The following is a 17,902-nucleotide window of genomic DNA, read 5'->3' as shown; positions in this document are numbered from 1 at the left end:
AGAATTACATCAAATTCAAAAGTCAGCAACACAGTGCAACCAGTGTCACATCAGGATAGTGTCCTCCTACCGATTTAGAAGTCCTCCTCCTATACCACCAACACTCCTTCTTTTAGCACCTATTTGTGCCTAAAAGGCTTCTCACCGATGTACTGAACTAGCCTGACCATGTTTAGCTGGGAAAAACTGACAGGATCACAGCTGGAGGTGCAGTTAGTTTGGCTCTTGACTTTACAGGTTCCTTATTTTCATATTGAGTGCTAAGATTCTTATTTACTTGCTAGCACTCAAGACTTTTTCACTGATACTCAATAAAATTAAACCGCTATCTTCTGTCTTTGTAGCACTAGTTCTCATTACTAAAATAACTATTATATAATTCTCCTGTCTTAACAGCATCTGCTTTCCCAGCCTGTCTTTGATGCATACAAAGATTTGTGGCATCCACATCTTAGCTGTATGAAGAATGTCAAAACAAATTATGATGACTAAAACTGGACACCTTCAAAAGTCTGTACTGCAGTCAGCTTCAGGAGCCTCATTACAGGATAATTAGCTCTGCCTGATGACCCCCCAGGTAAAAAATTAACACTGCATTCTAAAATGCTCTGCACAACATCTGAATTTATCCCTTTTGACAGCTGCATGAACAGAGCATGTAAGGGAAGGAAAAACACACCAATTCCTTTTCTTGTACCTACCATATATACCTATGAGAGCCAATCAGTGAGCAGCATGTATGTAATAGGGTGTTGTGCATGAGTCTGATATCCACAAATCATGAAATACAGTATTGTTCAGTTTGAAGGATACAGTTTCCCCCATCCATGTTGTCAGTGTATTGTGATACAGAAAGAAAAGGAGTACTTGTGGCACCTTCGAGACTAACCAATTTATTTGAGCATAAGCTTTCGTGAGCTACAGCTCACTTCATCGGATGCATTGCATCCGATGAAATGAGCTGTAGCTCACGAAAGCTTATGCTCAAATAAATTGGTGATGCATCCGATGAAGTGAGCTGTAGCTCACGAAAGCTTATGCTCAAATAAATTGGTTAGTCTCTAAGGTGCCACAAGTACTCCTTTTCTTTTTGCAAATACAGACTAACACAGCTGTTACTCGGAAACTTATCTGATACAGAGCAATCCACAAGCAACTGTGTTTCAATATGGTCAGATGTAAAGTCATACATCTAGGAACAAAGAATGTAGCCATAGTGACAGGATGGGGGAACTGTCTTGGAAAGCAGTGGTTCTGAAAAGGACTTGGGGATCATAGTGGATAATCAGCTGAACATGAGCTCCCAGAGCATGGTGTAGCCAAAAGGGCTAGTGTGATCCTTGGATGTGTAAACCTGGGAATACTAAGCAGGAGCAGAGAGATTATATTACCTCTGTATTTGGCACTGGTGCAAACCACCATTGGAATACTTTGTTTAGTTCTGGGGTTCACAATTCAAGAAAGATGTTGAACAATTGGAGAGGGTTCAGAAATCAGCCTTGAAAGTGATTAACAGATTGGAAAACATTCCTTATATTAAAAAACTCAAGGAGCTCAAACTATTCAGCTTAAGGAAGAAAAGGTTGATTTGATCATAGTCCATAAGTACCTGTATGGAGAACAGAAAACTGATAATAGAGGGCTCTTCTAGCAGACAAAGGCATAACAAGATCCAATGACTGGAAATTGAAGCTAGACAAATTCCCACTAGAAATAAGATGCACATTTTTAACAGGAGGGTAGTTAACCATTGGAACAACTTACTAAAGTTTGTGGTGGATTCTCCATCACTGGCAATTTTTAAATCAAGACTGGATGTTTTTCTAAAAAGATATGTTCTAGTTCAAAAGGAATTAATTCAAGAAAGTCTTAGGGCCTGTGTTATACAGGAGGTCAAGCTAAATGATTATAGTTGTCCCTTCTGGCCCTTCATTTATCAGGTTCTTCCCACCAACTGCAGTTCCTAAACACAATTTACAGTAGTTGTGTCCTACCTTTAATTAGTTCAGCTTTCAAGTTGCAGGCAAACAAAACCTTCCTAAGCTGAATCCTAACCAGTGGTTCAAACTGAACCTAAAGGGAAAATGTCTAGTTATAATTGTCAAATTAACAAGAAGAGTTGAGTCTAGAAATTATCTAGTTTGATACTTCTGCTTGGCTCATGAGGACCAAATCCTGAGTTAAGCCTTGAGATTCTTATCTATTGCTTGGATGAGGAACCTGAATGAAATGATGTTTTAGGGATGGCTTTAAGGACCGTTTTTATTTAGTCTGGGGCCAAGAATCCTGGAGGAAAGCTTGATGTCTCCTTTGTAGATGCATTATAGTTGATGTTTAAGGAGGCTTTCTGAATCTGGATGTCTGCAAACATCAGATCTGGGCCATGACTCGCTCTCTCAGGGCTTTTACTCTTTGTATTTTTTTCTCCTTTTTTGACCTATGCCGTTTTCTGAGTTAAGAGTTCAATTCATTTCTGGTTTAAAGTTTTTTAATTATAAGTTCCTTATTAAAGATCTTTATTCTATATAAATATTAAGCATTACTTATCTGCAGGTTGCAAGTCATAAAAACAACATTCTATATATGAAGTGGCTACCACCAATCATTTGGTGAATAATTTGAAAACATTTTATTCAGTGACCCCTTGTGTGATCTATAAGAGATACTTACTATTTAACCTGCTGATTTGGCATCTCCGTGAATAATATTTTGAGCTTAATGAATAGCTTATAAAGAGTAAAAGATGCAAGAACTACCGCTCTGATCCGTAAGAAATGTAAACCTTGTTCTTTGATGGTAGGCTACATACAGGTTTGGTGTAATAAAGTGAGTGTTTTATTAAACTAAAAATAAATGTCTCACCGTGATTGCAATAAATTTCTCAATCTAGAACTAGTAACGACAGATAACATTAAGAGTAGAACATTTTTAAGCATATAAGGAACCCAAGTTAAATGTCACCGTGATAATCCATAAAACAAGCTGTATGATAGGATAAGAGGAACATCTGTTTATTCATACCCTAGTGTATTGATGAGGTTATGGTACTGTATAGCACACACAGAACAGCATGGAAGCATAGAACCCTGAAGCCAAATTTGAGCTATTCATTTTGAAAACAAGGGCCCTCAGAGGACCCTTGGGCTTCTCTTGCTTTAACCCTAAATGACCCCTAGTTCAACAAGAAATCAATTTGCATCAGGAAATTATGTCTGTTCCTTTGGTTATCCACCAGTGGTTGGGTCTTCAAAAGCTTAGTGCCCTGGTCTCTTATTGCCATGGTGTAATATCAGGACAACTAAAAGAGGCAGAGAGCCAACACATTATGGTTTAGCCCTTGAATGCCAAGGAACCTGGAAAAGGTGTGAATCTTTCTTCCTTGTACACAAATGCTTCTATCCATACTGAAATTGTGGTCTCTTTCCCCCTAGACAATATATATGGCAGGAACCTTTTCCCAAACCAACAGCCCTTCCAGTCCTCATACTTAGGTTATTCTGAATTATGCCAGAGACAAATAAGAGAGAACAGCACAGAGGAGTTGCAAGGGACAAAGATGTTTTCAGCTGAGATTGGAATGTGATGGAGAGACATCCAGTGTCCTAAAAAGATCTTCATAGGTATTACTAATGCTTAGGCAGTCTTTAGATTTAAAGCAAAATTCAAAAGTGGATCTGAGTCAAGAGGGGAGCTGGAGCAAAACTTTTTTGTGGCCCTCTCAAAAATGTATGATACACCAAATTTAGATTCCCGTAAACTCCCTCAGACTTGCACCCACTTACCAACATGCAATTTACATGTCCCAATGTACATCACTTCTGAATTTGTCCATTGATTATAAGCAAGCGTAAGGGACTGTAACCCATTCTCAAGGAAAGCTGGTGCAATTCACATACCAAGTGGCCAGAAGAGAGGAATTTAGCAAAGAAAATAAGGTGCAATTTAGAATAGACCTTTAACTTGCACCTTTTTCTGGCTCCATTTGCTAGTTATACCACTTTAGACTCTCTTGAACAATGGTAAACATCAGAACATAGAAAGCTCTAACATCACTTCTGTATTGGGGTCACATAGTTTTATTTTAAAGGAATCTGCTAAAGTAAAAAGTGACATGAGAAAAGACAAAAGTGAATTTAATAAAATGTCAATTAATTCAACATTTTAAATCACAGACCACAATGTTATTCAATTACAGCAAATGGGAATTTAAATAATTCAAAATGTTTCAAATCATACAGAGCAATTATTCAGTTGAGAACTCCAGCAAGAGTTCAAATCAGTCTTCAAAAGAGTGTTTATAAAGCACAACACTTTCTCTCAAGCCAAGAACTCTGCCATGTTCTTTTTCCACCTTCCAGTCTGAAAAGTGCTATTTATTCCTCTACAATATTTTTATACTCTTGCCAGAGTATCAAATTGGGTCCAATTTCCTCAAACCAGAAAAAAAATCTTTGTATTTTCAGAGAGAGAGTGAGCTAAATTAAAGTTCTCAAATATGATGAGTCCTACCAGGAAGATCAGATCACTTAGCCTTTTAGTACTTTGTAGATCAAAGTCAACACCTGAAACTCCACCTGAAAAACAAATAGGCAGCCAGTTCTGATCACTGGGAGACAGTCCACATAACCAGCCAGCTGACACATTCTGCATCAGCTTCAGTTTCTGAATAGATGAAGCTGTAGCCTCTGTAAAGCTCAACACAGCAGTAAATTGTATATCTATCTGCTCTATGTGGAGAGAAAAATGCCACAGTGCTTTCCAGAAGATGAGTTTCCCCTGGTGTCCTTAAGCAAAATTTCCCTGTGTTTTATGTGTCTGGCTCCTGATCCCCACTAATGGAGAGCTCTTTGAGATGAAAAGCACTATAGGTACCTTAAAAAAAAAACCTAACACCTTTTGCCATTTAGGTTAAAATGTATTAAACATATACAATGTCTTCTCATACAAAGTCAAAGCACTGTGCAGGCACACTAATGAAGAACCCTTTAGATCAGTGGTTGTCAAACTTTTTTTTTTTTTTTTTTTTTTGCAGACTACTTGAAAATTGCTGAGGGTCTTGGTGGACCACTTAATGATCTTTCCAAATGTTGTTTGTACCATTAGCTAACTATTGTAAAGCGCTTTGGATAAAAATTGTTACTTTTTTTTGTTCTACAAATAAAAGCCCACAACTCATATTTTAATATCACTAGTCCTACCTTTCTAATGCGATGGATGTGCCCCCTCCCCCCCACCGCAGCAGCCTCCGAGCTGGGAAGGAGGGGGGGTCTCCCACTTTCTCCGGCACCGTGGAAGCCCCTGAGCTGGGGCTGGATTGGAGGGCTGTCTCTCCCCAGCAGCCGCAGCCCTGGAGCTGGGGAAGATTGCCTCTTTCTCTGGCTGCTGCAGCCCTGCACGTCCCAAATTCCCCCCACCCCCTCTTCTCTCCCCACTGCCCCCTCTGACCTACCCCTTATTCCCCATAAGGCCACCACCTCACCTTACATTTGCATCTTCTCCAGGGTCCAGGAACCTAATTAGTAGAGTCACGCCTGCCCTTTATTCTCGTGTGCAGCCGCCGAGGCGCGCACCTTAGAGGGAACTCTCCACAGACCACCTGAATGGAGCTCAGTCTGCGGACCAGTTTGAGAACCTCTGCTTTATATTATTTACCTTCCCGTTCTTCTCTTACTCTGGCTCACCTCAGCTTTTCCCTGACACACACTCTTTTGCTCTCTCAATTTCTTTACACTTTTTTGGATTTTTCTTTCATTAAAGCACCTTCCTTCTCTATTACATCTCTTGCTCCCATTCCAGCTCCCAACTCGTTTTCTACACAGACACAGGGAGGCTAAGATAAGATGAGGCTCACTCTGCAGCAGGTTTAGTAAAAAAATTATTCAACTCATAAGCTTTTTGGAACAGGGACATTGTCTGCCAGGTATAAGCACCAGGCACACTTAAAATAGCATAGATAGCTACATATACGAAGCTAGGGTTCAAAGTAAGCCTGGAATTTCAGTTTTAGAATACGCACTCTTCTCTGATCCTCTTCTTGCCCTGTGTCTGATGGAAGTCTAACTTCTGCACTTGCAGTTTCCCTTTAAACGTGCCCCGGCTACCCCAGAACGCCCTGCTTTGAAGGAGAAGAAAAAAGGTAATTAATCTTGATTCAGCCAGAGCCCATGCAGTGCGCGGGCACCACTGCTCTGCAGCATTCAGCTCAGGCAGTGCCAAACTGTGCCTCTTGCAGAATCCACGTTCACAGAGGGAAAGAAAAGAACTCTGCTCTGGAGGAGGCGGTGTTCATCCATGCTTCCAACCTGGCACAGCAGCACAGTGAGCAGAGCGCATACACACGCAAGGACCGTATGGCCTGGAGTAAATTAGTTATACTCAACCATCACAACTCCCGGGCTATAGCAAGGCTGGGAGAGGAATGTCTGCAATTTAAAATCTTTTTTAAAAATTTTCTACTCCCAGCTCTCATGACTGCTACAGTCAGATGGTATTTAAGTGGATGGTATTTGGGGGTTTATTGCATTGCAAGTTTCTACTTCCTGGAAGGCTGAAAATGTTTTGTGCTGGGATTATAGACCCCCATCCTGTGCATGAGAGGGGAATGGGGCTTAGGGCTGTTGCAAGGCAACAGCTGGAATAGCAAGTACCAACCAGGGACAGCAGGCTTTTGGCAGCAGGAGCAGCAGACACTGGGTTTCCTCTGTACTCAGCTCTGCCCCAGCTTCAGGTGCAGAAGCCCAGTATTGAGCAGGGGCGGGCAGCTGCTGCTGTGGTGAAGGTACCTCCTGCAGAGCTACTCCTGACTTCTAACGGGAAGTGGAATTTCTCACACTCCAGGCCCCTGTGACTTCGCGATCATTGAGATTAGGAGTGGATAAAGGTAGAGGATCTCACCCCACTTCCTGCGGAGTCCTCCTGTCTCTCCAGGAGATGGTAGCTAAAATCAGGAGTCTCCCAGGAAAAACAGAAGAGTACAGTGCCACACAATCATGTCCTGCCTGTGTTTAGCTTTATGTAGAGGTGCTGCAGACCAAACAACCGTCCTCTGCAAAAGTCATTTCCGTGAGGATTGCCATTAGTACTAAAAGGTCATTTTCACTTCACTTTGGTAGAACTGGTTAAATGATTTCAGTCAACTGCATAAAAGGAAAAGGTTTTCAGCAGCCACAGGCTTACAACCCTGTGTCTCAGTTAAGTCGCAAACTGGGAACACAGACCCAAAATGAGGGACACAAAAATAATAGCACAAGAAGTTTTAAATGAGGTTGGAATTATTTTATTTACCGCCAATGCTTATGCTAACATCAGCTTCATGATTCAACATTTCCAATGCCAGTAATTTATATGCTACAGACAATGAGATAGGCAAAGCTTCACAGAGTTGCCACTATTCAGCAGGGAGAAACTGAGCTATGCTTACAAGTTCTGTAAACAAATTCAACCCCTCAAACTCAACAGAGGTGCAGAAATGAAAGTAAACTCAACTACATTTCCATGGATGTGTTCAATGTCTTTATTTTGTACTAACCATTATATTGATCTATGGCATCAAGACAAACAGAAATTATATAAAAGAAGAGGATAAAAAACATTAACGGAATTTATAGAATTTGGTAGACTGTCAGGACAAAGGAGACAAGAACACAGAATGAATAACAGACTTGAGAGAGAGAAAGATCAATTTGAGACACACAAATGACAGACACCATAACAGTAAAGTTGTAAAGAGACAGAACTTCAATGGCTGTCCTACTTATAAAATAACACATTCCTGACAAGTGCAGCACATTGTGATTGTGAACTAATTCATTATCTCAAACAATTTTAAATTTTCTTCTTAAGGTTACCATTTATTTTTTAAAACCATACACATGCACACACTCCCTTTAAGATTTTCCTTATGAAAACATGAAGAAACTCAGTTCATGCACAAAGAAGGTGAGATGCAGAACTCCTTCAAGGACTTCACATTATTACATGGAACAGCAAGAACAAAAAAAAAATTCCCTCCTAGCACCAAGAAGAATTTTAATCAGTTATGTGTGTGAAGGAAAGATACCAAGAAAGCATCACTATTCATAGCTGATTTTTAAGACATTTTTATACAGAATTATTACATTCTTTTCCAACCAATTAAATTAACCTTTTTGTTTAAAAAAAATTAATAACTGTTCAAAACAGATTAAAAACTACTTCTATAAAAGAATGTATGTTTTAAATTATAATCTACAACTTTAAATTTTTTTTGCATAGCAATTTTTTTTTAAACTTTGATATATCAAAAAAAGCTATAAATGAAACCCTCCATAATTATGTTCATAGACTCATAGAAATGACTCATAGGGCTGGAAGGGACCTTGAGAAGTCATCCAGTCCAGCCTCCTGCACAGAGGATGGCCCAAGTATACTTAAACCATCCCTGACAGGTGTTTATTTAACCTGTTCTTAAAAACCTCCAATGATAGGGATTCCAAAACCTCCCTTGAAAACCTAGTCCAGAGTTTAACTACCCTTATGGAAAGCTTTTCCTAATTTCTAACCTAACTCATAATGACTCATAGGGCTGGAAGGGACCTTGAGAAGTCATCCAGTCCAGCCTCCTGCACAGAGGATGGCTCAAGTATACTTAAACCATCCCTGACAGGTGTTTATTTAACCTGTTCTTAAAAACCTCCAATGATAGGGATTCCAAAACCTCCCTTGAAAACCTAGTCCAGAGTTTAACTACCCTTATGGAAAGCTTTTCCTAATTTCTAACCTAACTCTCCTTTGGTGCAGATTAAGCCCATTACTTCTTGTCCTACCTTCAGTAGACATGGAGAACGATTGATCACCATGCTCTTTATAACAGCCCTTAAATGCCAAAAATATGATATCCCAACAGAACCTCTCACAATTTTAAGTGTGAACAGGACAGAAAACATAATTTTCATTTTATGTTACGCTCAGAAAAGTGCTAAAAAATCCATTAACCAGGCTCTAAGTGCCACATAATACTTAAATGGTTGGGAGAGGGGGATGTTTGTTGTTCGTTTTTTTAACAGTTTGAAACTATAAGGGGAGTGTGACATCACAGCTGGCTCAGGGAACAAAGAACCCAATGTACTACTGCTAGACCAGTTATTCCGAAACTTTTTACTACAGCAACCCACCAACTGCACGATGTGTACCCTCCACAACACTAGTCTGGCCCAGTGCAGAGGGAAGGCCAGAGGGAACGGGGTTGTAAAGCAAACCCACCCATACTCACCCTGTAGCTGTGGGTTTGGGTAGTAAATGGTCATTAATAGCCAAGGCCACAAATCTGAACATGCCTCCTCAAATGATAATTTAAACTGTAAATCCATTCTTAAAAAAAAAAAAAAAAAAGACTATAAAATGGAACTGTTGGGTCCAATATTTATGGTCTCAGTGATTTCAATATCAAAATGTGCTCAGTTTATAGGTAAACAGTTTTCTAAATGCCAGTTCAGGAAACTCAGCATCGGTTTTGAAAATCAAACTGTGGCCTTATTGTCCTTCATTGTCACCAGTACAAGATTCTGCAGGTCAAATTCTGCTCTTTTAGACCTGTGAAACAGAAGTGCCTGCAGGATCAAGGCCTACATTTGGCACAGGATTAAGTAAACTCAGAAATTGCTAGGTTTGTATCCAGTGATTTTGTAACCTGATCATCTGTGCAACTGGAAAATTTAACAAGCACTCCTATTAACGGGGCAAAAGAAGGAATAGAATCAAAATCCCTCTCTTTTAGTTGCAGGGCTAACAGGATTAAAATGTAGTAAAAACTTGTACTAAAATAAACTGATATTACTCTAAATTTGCATAGGGAACAGAATAGTTGACTAAGAGGATCTGGTTTAATACAGTTATTTTTCAGAGTAGGATTACACTTTAATTATACTGTGTTAAGGAATGACCTCAAAACTTCACTTACTGGGCATTAAAAAAAACCTAAGATGCAAAATTTTATTACACAAACATTAACTCTCCCGAGCCATCAAAAGCCATAATTCTTTAGAGTACATTAGAAACATTGAGAATGGCAGGGAGCCAATGAGACTGGCGGAAGGTCTCTTCTGCTCCTCCTCCCTCTCACTCATTAAACAATCCCAGAACTAGGAAGAAGCACTGGGAATTCATCAGTGGCAGCTCTTCGAAAACAGGAGGGGTGCCACTGGCCAGCAGATCCTCTGGAGCTACCCATTGGGGCTAGCACCTTTAGGTTCTGCAGCAACAATTAAATAATACTCTTCTGAGAACGGTGCATGTTTCTGCTAACATTGGTATTTGACATTTGGTATCTCTAATATCACTCAATGATTCATCCTAGGATCTTCAACGAACCAGAAATTTCCAATGGTGTGGGGGAAATTATTTTCAGTTTATTTAAAATGCATTTCTCTACTGAGTATCTCCTACATTCTTGTTTAGTGGGGTACTCATCACATAAACCAAGACCCAATTCAATTTTAATTTTTGCTTTGCCGTCACTTTCTAAACAAGTTACATCATCCTGAATTGCTAGGGGGTCAGACACTTAAATAGCTCGCTACACAATTTTGAAAAGATACACTATTTATATAATTTAGAAGGGTTTTTTTAAAAAAAGTATATTTTACAAACGTAGACCAATTTTTTTCTTGATTTTTAGGTCTTTCTTTTGCCCTAACAACATAGAATGACTCCTGTGGAGCAGTGAGTCAGCTTGGTTGACATCTTGCAACATACTATATCACACAGGTCTGCAGAGCCATTACAAAGTTAGGGCCCAATCCTGCGAAGTGGGAAACCAGTGGGACTCTTTGTAGGCATAAGGGTCTGTCTGCACAGAGTGCTTTCCAATGGCTTGGGTCCTAATCTGGTCATATGAAAAAAATTGTTGCATATATTATAATGCCAGAGCTATGACACTATTCAAATATTAGTAACTCTGCAATTTTAAACTGCTCTTTAAAAGGTTTTTAGGACAAAATTAAGTTTACAATCTACATGTTTTGGAAACTACGGGAGCAGAAGAGGAATGCCATTATTTTGAATGATCTTTAGATACTATGCAACAAAGTAATCTACTCCATATATTAGGCAGCTTAATTACACAATATAGGGAGGATTTAGTTCCCAAACTGAATGATTTTCTTGATTCCTCTTTATTCTCCTGGCTTATTCCAGAGGAAATGACAAAGTTAAAAAGTGGTAAGAGATCCTACTATATATCACTCAGATACTTTCAAAGCTCGAAGTATCCTATTAGCGTTCGTTTCTAAGAATTGCAATAAAGACAGGTCTTCTATTCACTCTTAATTACTGGATCCAACATTTAAACCGTCGAGTAAAGATTCTTCTTTATGCAGTGCCATAGAAGTGCATGACAATTTATAAACATCACACACGGTCCCTTCCCCCAAAAGTTTATAATATAGGTTAAACTAGATATTACATGATAGAATGTTATCAGAGAAAGGGGTGCAATATATCATGCAATTATCTACTTTCAACTTATATGAACAGTATATGCACATTATGATGTTACAGTAATTCAACTTAATTTTTTAACTGTATTTTTATTTGTATTAGGTTGGTGCAGGGTGTGGGCAAACACCATAATACAGTGTACATTTTGTATACATTTAGTTAGATATGATTATCTATATTTTAAATTTCATAACAGGCCTAAGCTAGTAATTAGGTTTAATTCCAAAGCAGAAATTCCAAAATACAAAGCCTTATCCTACACATACCACTCCACCCTTAAGTACATTATAGTCTGGACCCCCATAAAGGATGCTTAATGTACATTCTTATTAGGTTTCACATTACAAGTCGTGGGCTATATACAGCTGATCTGTTCAGACTCCTGTTCTGGTTGGGGAGTTCCTGTTTTCAGCTGCTTTCTGAACTGTTCCTGCTTACGATTCCTGACTTGGAGAGCTGAGGAAACACTCTAGGCTGGATATTCTTGGTTAGGATCACTTACTCTAGGAGTGATATTTATGGTTAGCGTTCACCAGGACCCAGCCAGGCGAACGCTAACCACAGAAACATATCTAAAACATAGGCACCCAATCCAGCATGGCCATAAACTAGTAGGTATAGCTAGAATGACAGGCCAGAGCCCCCTAAGCTAATGAGCAAGGGGGAAGAAGCAGCCAGAGCTAAGCACCCAATTTTGGGGAGATGCTGAAGCCAGCTACAAATACAATTCCTATGTGCCTAAAGCTCATTCGATTCTGCAGTCCTGTCAGAGTTAAGTTTTTCTCCAATTTATGTAAGGAAATTCACATTAATCAAATATGCAAGATATGGCCTTGTCATTTGCATAGAATTTTCAGATTTCTGAACCTTGAGCTTCAACAGATATACATCAGTGAATAATAATGGAAAGAGCGTGATGTGAAGGTCACAGTGACCACATTTAAGTACCTCACAATTGAGTCCTCCCAGAACTCCATGTTCATTGTGAGGAACAATTTCCTTCAACGATGCTGAAGGCTCTGAATGGTGGTGTTAGCAGGCCAGATATTTTCTTAAAGACAAAAGGAACTGCAAAACTGGTTGACATCTCACAGTGACTCCAAAGCTGGAGGAACTAATCCATTATGGCCCTTTCTAGCTTCACCAAAAGATATCCGTTTGGGTTGAAATTTCTCATACTAAATTTCATTCATATCCAAGGCAATCTGGACAACTCAGCAGCATCCAATGAGCCATTTTTGAGTTATGCAGCTGCAAAATGTTTACAAGTTCCTGGTGTTTTAAACTGCCTCCAACATTTCCTTGTCAAATGAATTCTTTTAATAGCTTTAAACATGAACCTTGCTGTGCAGTTAGTCCTCACTAAGGATCTGGGCTTTGAACAGGTTTGAAAATAATTTTTTTGAATTTAAAAATTCATAAATACTTTAAATGCTAATCTTATTTAGATGCCTGAGTTTAGATAAATTGGATCCGGACATAATTTCACCGTTTAAGATGGTCCAATATGATTTTACCATGCTTAACACTGACATTTCTGGACTCTCCTGGAACCGTTGACTTCCTACTCAGGCTGTTTCTCTTTAAATTTTAATTCAAATGTTACACACTTTGTGCTTTATGCCCCCGAGTGCACACCTGTCACCTATCAATTTCAAACTGTGTGTATTCTGGAGCACTGCAGATGGACTCATATGCTTGGCCTCTTCTGAAATCATATCAAAGGTAGGAGAGGTAGTTAAGATTCATATTTCTTCTACCTTTAAAATAACGTAGGAAAAGGCCAGTAGATCTGAAGTCCTCTCTGTTGAGCTTCCCTGAATCATACATTTAAAATATCTCATATGTATAGAAGCACTGTGTATTCTGGGGCATGCAGCCACAGAATGTGCAAAACTTGATTTAAATCTGAATAATAAATCTGAAACGGATTTGAATAATAAATGAACGGGGTTGACTCAAAAAAGGGACCTGCTCATTTTTGGAGACAGCTCAATGAAGGCCTCTGCTCACTGCACTGCAGTCAAAGAAGTGCATGGAAAATTCTCATATGAAGAGATTCAAGAAAGGAGATGAATAAGAGGGGCCATAATTTAAAAAATGGTTTTGAGAGGGTAGATTGAGACAGAGAGAACAGAAGTTTCCCATAACACAAGAACGGCGGGACAGTCAATGAAATTGAGAGGTGGGAAATACTTTTTCACACGTGTTTAAACTGTGGAAGTTGTTGCCACAGGAAGTCTTTCAGGCCAAGAATTTAACAAGATTCAGAAAAGGACTGGACTCTTATGTGGATATCAAGAAGATCCAGACTTACAATTAACAATACATTTTGCGAAGAAAAATTTTTCATGTTTCAGGAATTAAGACACAGGATAAGACTTAATGTTGGGGGGGCAGATTATTTCACCTCTGCCTTCTGGCAGAGTTTTCCACCTCCCTCAGACATCTGGTGATGGCCATTGTCAGAGACAGGATACTAGACTAGGTGAATCTTGGGTGAATGAGTGGTCTTCAGAGTTCATTTCTCAGAAGTCAAATCCTTTTGGCATCCTCCTCCACACTAATGACAAGACTGTAACCCCACTTTAAGCTGTCAAGTCCTTCCAATCCCTCTTCCCAATACCAACTGTCACCCTTCAGGACTCTTTCTCCTTGCAACCTAAAAGAAGTTTTTCTCTAGGAGCCCCCCACCAGCAGGGGCAGCAAAAGAGGAGGTTTTTGGACTCAGAATTCGCACCATTTATAGTTCCCAGCAATAACCTCACTAATCTCTAACCCTAGTAACAGGTATTTTACTTTATACATATATTTAATGAAATAAAATTAAAATAAAATAAAATAAAATGAACGCAATAGCTACCAAAGTTAAGCTACCGAAGTATAACACTATCAAGCTGCAGTGATGGTCTAATAGGCTGCTCCGAAATTGCCAGTTCAAGATTTAGTAATTTTAAAAAACCTCGTTTATAATTACTTTTTCTTTTTTTTTTAAATAGAGAGACATCTACCTATATACAAAATCTATATATTAAAATAATCTTCTCATCTTCATGTAGGGAAGCCATCAGGATATTTATGCAACATGCACCACTGCCCTCTGGCACTTCCCTAGCAGAAATGAATTGGAAGCACAATAAAGCGATCCCAGCCAGTCGAGGCAGTTCAGTCAGCAGCACTTGATGATCAAGGCTAGAGAAAAACCAACGCTTCAGCTGATAGATGTAACATTACCAGAACAGAACAGAATACAAATAAAACAAATGAAGAACTCCAAAGATTAAATCAGAGTGTTTATTGTAAACAGGGTAACTCTAGCACTCTGTCATACTGGCTGTGTCACATGCACCCAATTACACATCAACCGCTCAAAATAGCACTTGCAAAAATGACTGCAATCTCATCATTTAGGTTTGTTACATAAACGTAATTTAACAAGCACTGAAACAGAATTACAGTGTATTCTAGGTAGTCTGTTATTGCTTGTAGACACTGCAGCTTTGGATCCATTCAAATGAATCCATTAATATGCCTGAGTTAACAAACTGTACTGCTGTATCAAACTCAGAAACTGTAAAATGCTGGAGAACACTTAAAAGCAATTAAAAGTTGCTGTCAGGCTACATGAGTTCCCACTTTCACTCCAGAACTTAAAAAACACTAAATGTTCTTTTCTGGAAAAAATGGATTTGTGGTACTGTGTTAAATATAACATCACTCCAGTTTTTATGTATAGATATGTGTGTGTGTGCGGACACACACACACACAAATGGTTAAAATTTGAGTTCACATCACTTTAATTATAATTTTTTTTATACAAAATAGAGGCCATTTCATTTTTTTCACCATAAGAGTGCTACGTTTAAATACTAAATCCCAAAAATATATAATTTGTATCGTGTGCAGTCAACATTTATTTTTAATACCTATAATACAAATAATCTTAACCAAAAGGAAATCATAAACAAAAAAAATGCATTCGGGGCAAAGCAAGCCACAACGCGTGAAACATTCATGAAGAATATGGTAAAGCATAAAAAGTAGCAGCATTTCATTTTTCCCCTATAGTGTGTTCGTGTTTTTCCCTTCACGCTAGCGAGAAATGCTATTGGCCTCCACTGACAACCGGCAAACATCACATGGAAACAGCACTTTTCAAAATTATTCTTTGTGAACAGTTTATGCTGTAAACCTTTTAACAGCATTTAAGTTGATAATATTTATTCAATTAAAGCAGCATTTCTTGGATAAATATAAACTCGGGCCCTGATTCTGTAAACACTTAAGCAAGCATGTAATGTTACTCATGTGAGTAATCCCACTGAAGTAAATGTTTTGCTTTATTCATGTGAGTAGTCCCATTAGCCTCAATGGGCTAATGGGACTACTCAGGTTAGTAAAGCTACACATGTATTTAACTATAGGCAAGATCAGGGCCAAAGGTTCAGGTTCTGTTAATAGTGGGCAAAGTCTCAAAGATGTTAATGGTATTTATGGTATTAAGTGCTCTGCCTGATAAGTGTTCACATGATTAGGCCCTTAAGTTTTCAGTGTTCAGCACATCCTGCCCTGCCTAAACGTGCACAGTAAATTATACACATCAAAAGGCAAGATAGTTTAGTAATGTAACAAAATATTTTAAGACTAAAAATAACTCTTTTTAAAATCCTTTTTGTACTTTATGGCCTAATCCTGCCTTCTTTATTGAGGCAGAACCACCACTGAAGTCACTAAGCTCAGTAAAGGGTGAAGAATTGGATTCATTATATATTATTCTGCTATTTTCTTTATGAATTAAAATTATGAATTACACATGTGCCAACTGTGTTTTTGTGCTGATTTAACTAGTGTGTTGTGCTGCTGTTTTGTTTTGAATGTCTGAATGACAGAAAAAGGAGTGTGAAGACTGAGCATCTAAGCCATGTAGCCCTATACAGGAAACTCAATTGATGCATTCATGGGGCCAAACTTGACTTTAGCTGTGCTTATGTCAAAAACTAAGGCTCTGATATAGTAAAGCACTTATGCACATGCTTATAGTTATGTGCATTTTCAAGTGTTTTGCTAGATCAAGGCCTAATATAACAATATACTGAGCAAAAAAAACATTGGCGACCTCATCCAGTTTATGAACAACTGGAAACAAAAATGATGTCAATTAAAAAAAAAACCAATTTTTATTATTCAACCAGAAGGAAACAACTCAGAGCAACCCTAAGAAATTGAATGAGGTATTAACAATCAAGAGACAAGCATAACACTCACAAAAATAAGATGGACTACCCAAGTGTTTCCAGCATTTTACTAGTTTGAATATAAAATGTCCCCAAATTTGTATATAAAGATTAAAACCATGCCAATATATTTAATTACTCTTCTTCTGTTAAAGACAACTCCCTTGTTTATTATTTTGTTGCAAAATTTCCTCTTTTCCACTGATCTACTTAAATCTTAAAAAGAAAACAAGTTGGTTGCACTGAGGATCAATTAAAAAAAGGTATCATTCAACACTTTACCCTTCAAAAAATGTCAAAGCCTCCTTTTTATGAAAAGTTTTGCTCTGCCCTCCCCCCAAAAAAGGCTTAATACTTTTTTTCCTGAAAAAATTACAGAGCTATTTTCAATGGCCTTTTGCAAGAATAACATGGATATTTTAAGCAAGATCAGTTTGGTCTGGAGGCTTCTTCAAATTCCATTATCAAAATGAAAATTTTAAGGGATATATTATTTTAAAAATATACTGCATCTACAAGAGCCTTTAATATTCTGGTTGATTTTGGTTTTCAACAGTTGTTTTGTAATATAAATGACACATGACAACAACTAATTTTCTAATTCTCTGTATCCCTAAGACACCAATAACGCTGAATGAACCAAGAGTGAATCAGGGACTCTCAGAATGGACAGGATTGTTTATCTTAATAATCTTTAAGATGTTTGTTCATGATGAAACCCCTTGAAATTAATTCCTTTGCATTTCTTCATCCATTGGGATTCTTCACAGTTTTGAAGCCATGACATTGATATGTGGTTTCACCAGTGGAAAGAGTGGTAGACTGCGTTTGAACTCTGTCATATTTTGAATCACATCAGGCTGCAGAGAAGTTTATTTGAAAAAACAAAAACAAAGAACCTTTGCTCAATATCAAATAAAACATGAGAAATTGCTCACTTTCAGATGTTATCACTTAATTGTTCTATCCACATACATACAAATCCTGTCTGCTCTCCTTTACCCTGAAATATCAGATCATCAGTTCCTCAAAAAAAAATATATCAGCATTACTCTTACACTCACAACATTATAAAATGGCTTTTAAGCTTTGAACCCAATCAGAACTTTTAGATTTATTCTATATTATTTCAGACTATATTTAGAATACATTTATTCTATAGTGTAGGTGCTCAGCATACAATTACCTACTT

The 17,902-nt window shown here is 38.2% G+C and overlaps 1 protein-coding gene across 4 annotated transcripts in view; it reads right to left on the bottom strand.

Moving 5' to 3' along the window:
* Positions 1-14,755: 14,755 nt before the first annotated feature.
* The window catches only part of IDE (insulin degrading enzyme), a 99,476-nt gene continuing 96,329 nt past the window's right edge, over positions 14,756-17,902 (bottom strand). For all 4 annotated transcript variants that reach the window (XM_084634121.1, XM_084634118.1, XM_084634119.1 and 1 more), the window contains exon 25: positions 14,756-17,570. In XM_084634121.1, coding sequence (XP_084490247.1) covers positions 17,475-17,570 — 96 coding nt within the window. In that variant the 3' untranslated portion in view covers positions 14,756-17,474. The remainder of the gene's footprint in view (positions 17,571-17,902) is intronic.

This window comes from Lepidochelys olivacea, assembly GCF_965140295.1.
Source record: "Lepidochelys olivacea isolate rLepOli2 genome assembly, chromosome: 7".
NCBI lineage: Eukaryota > Metazoa > Chordata > Testudines > Cheloniidae > Lepidochelys > Lepidochelys olivacea.
The sequence above is the reverse complement of the archived record's forward strand: the minus strand, read 5'-3'. Positions and strand labels throughout refer to the sequence as shown.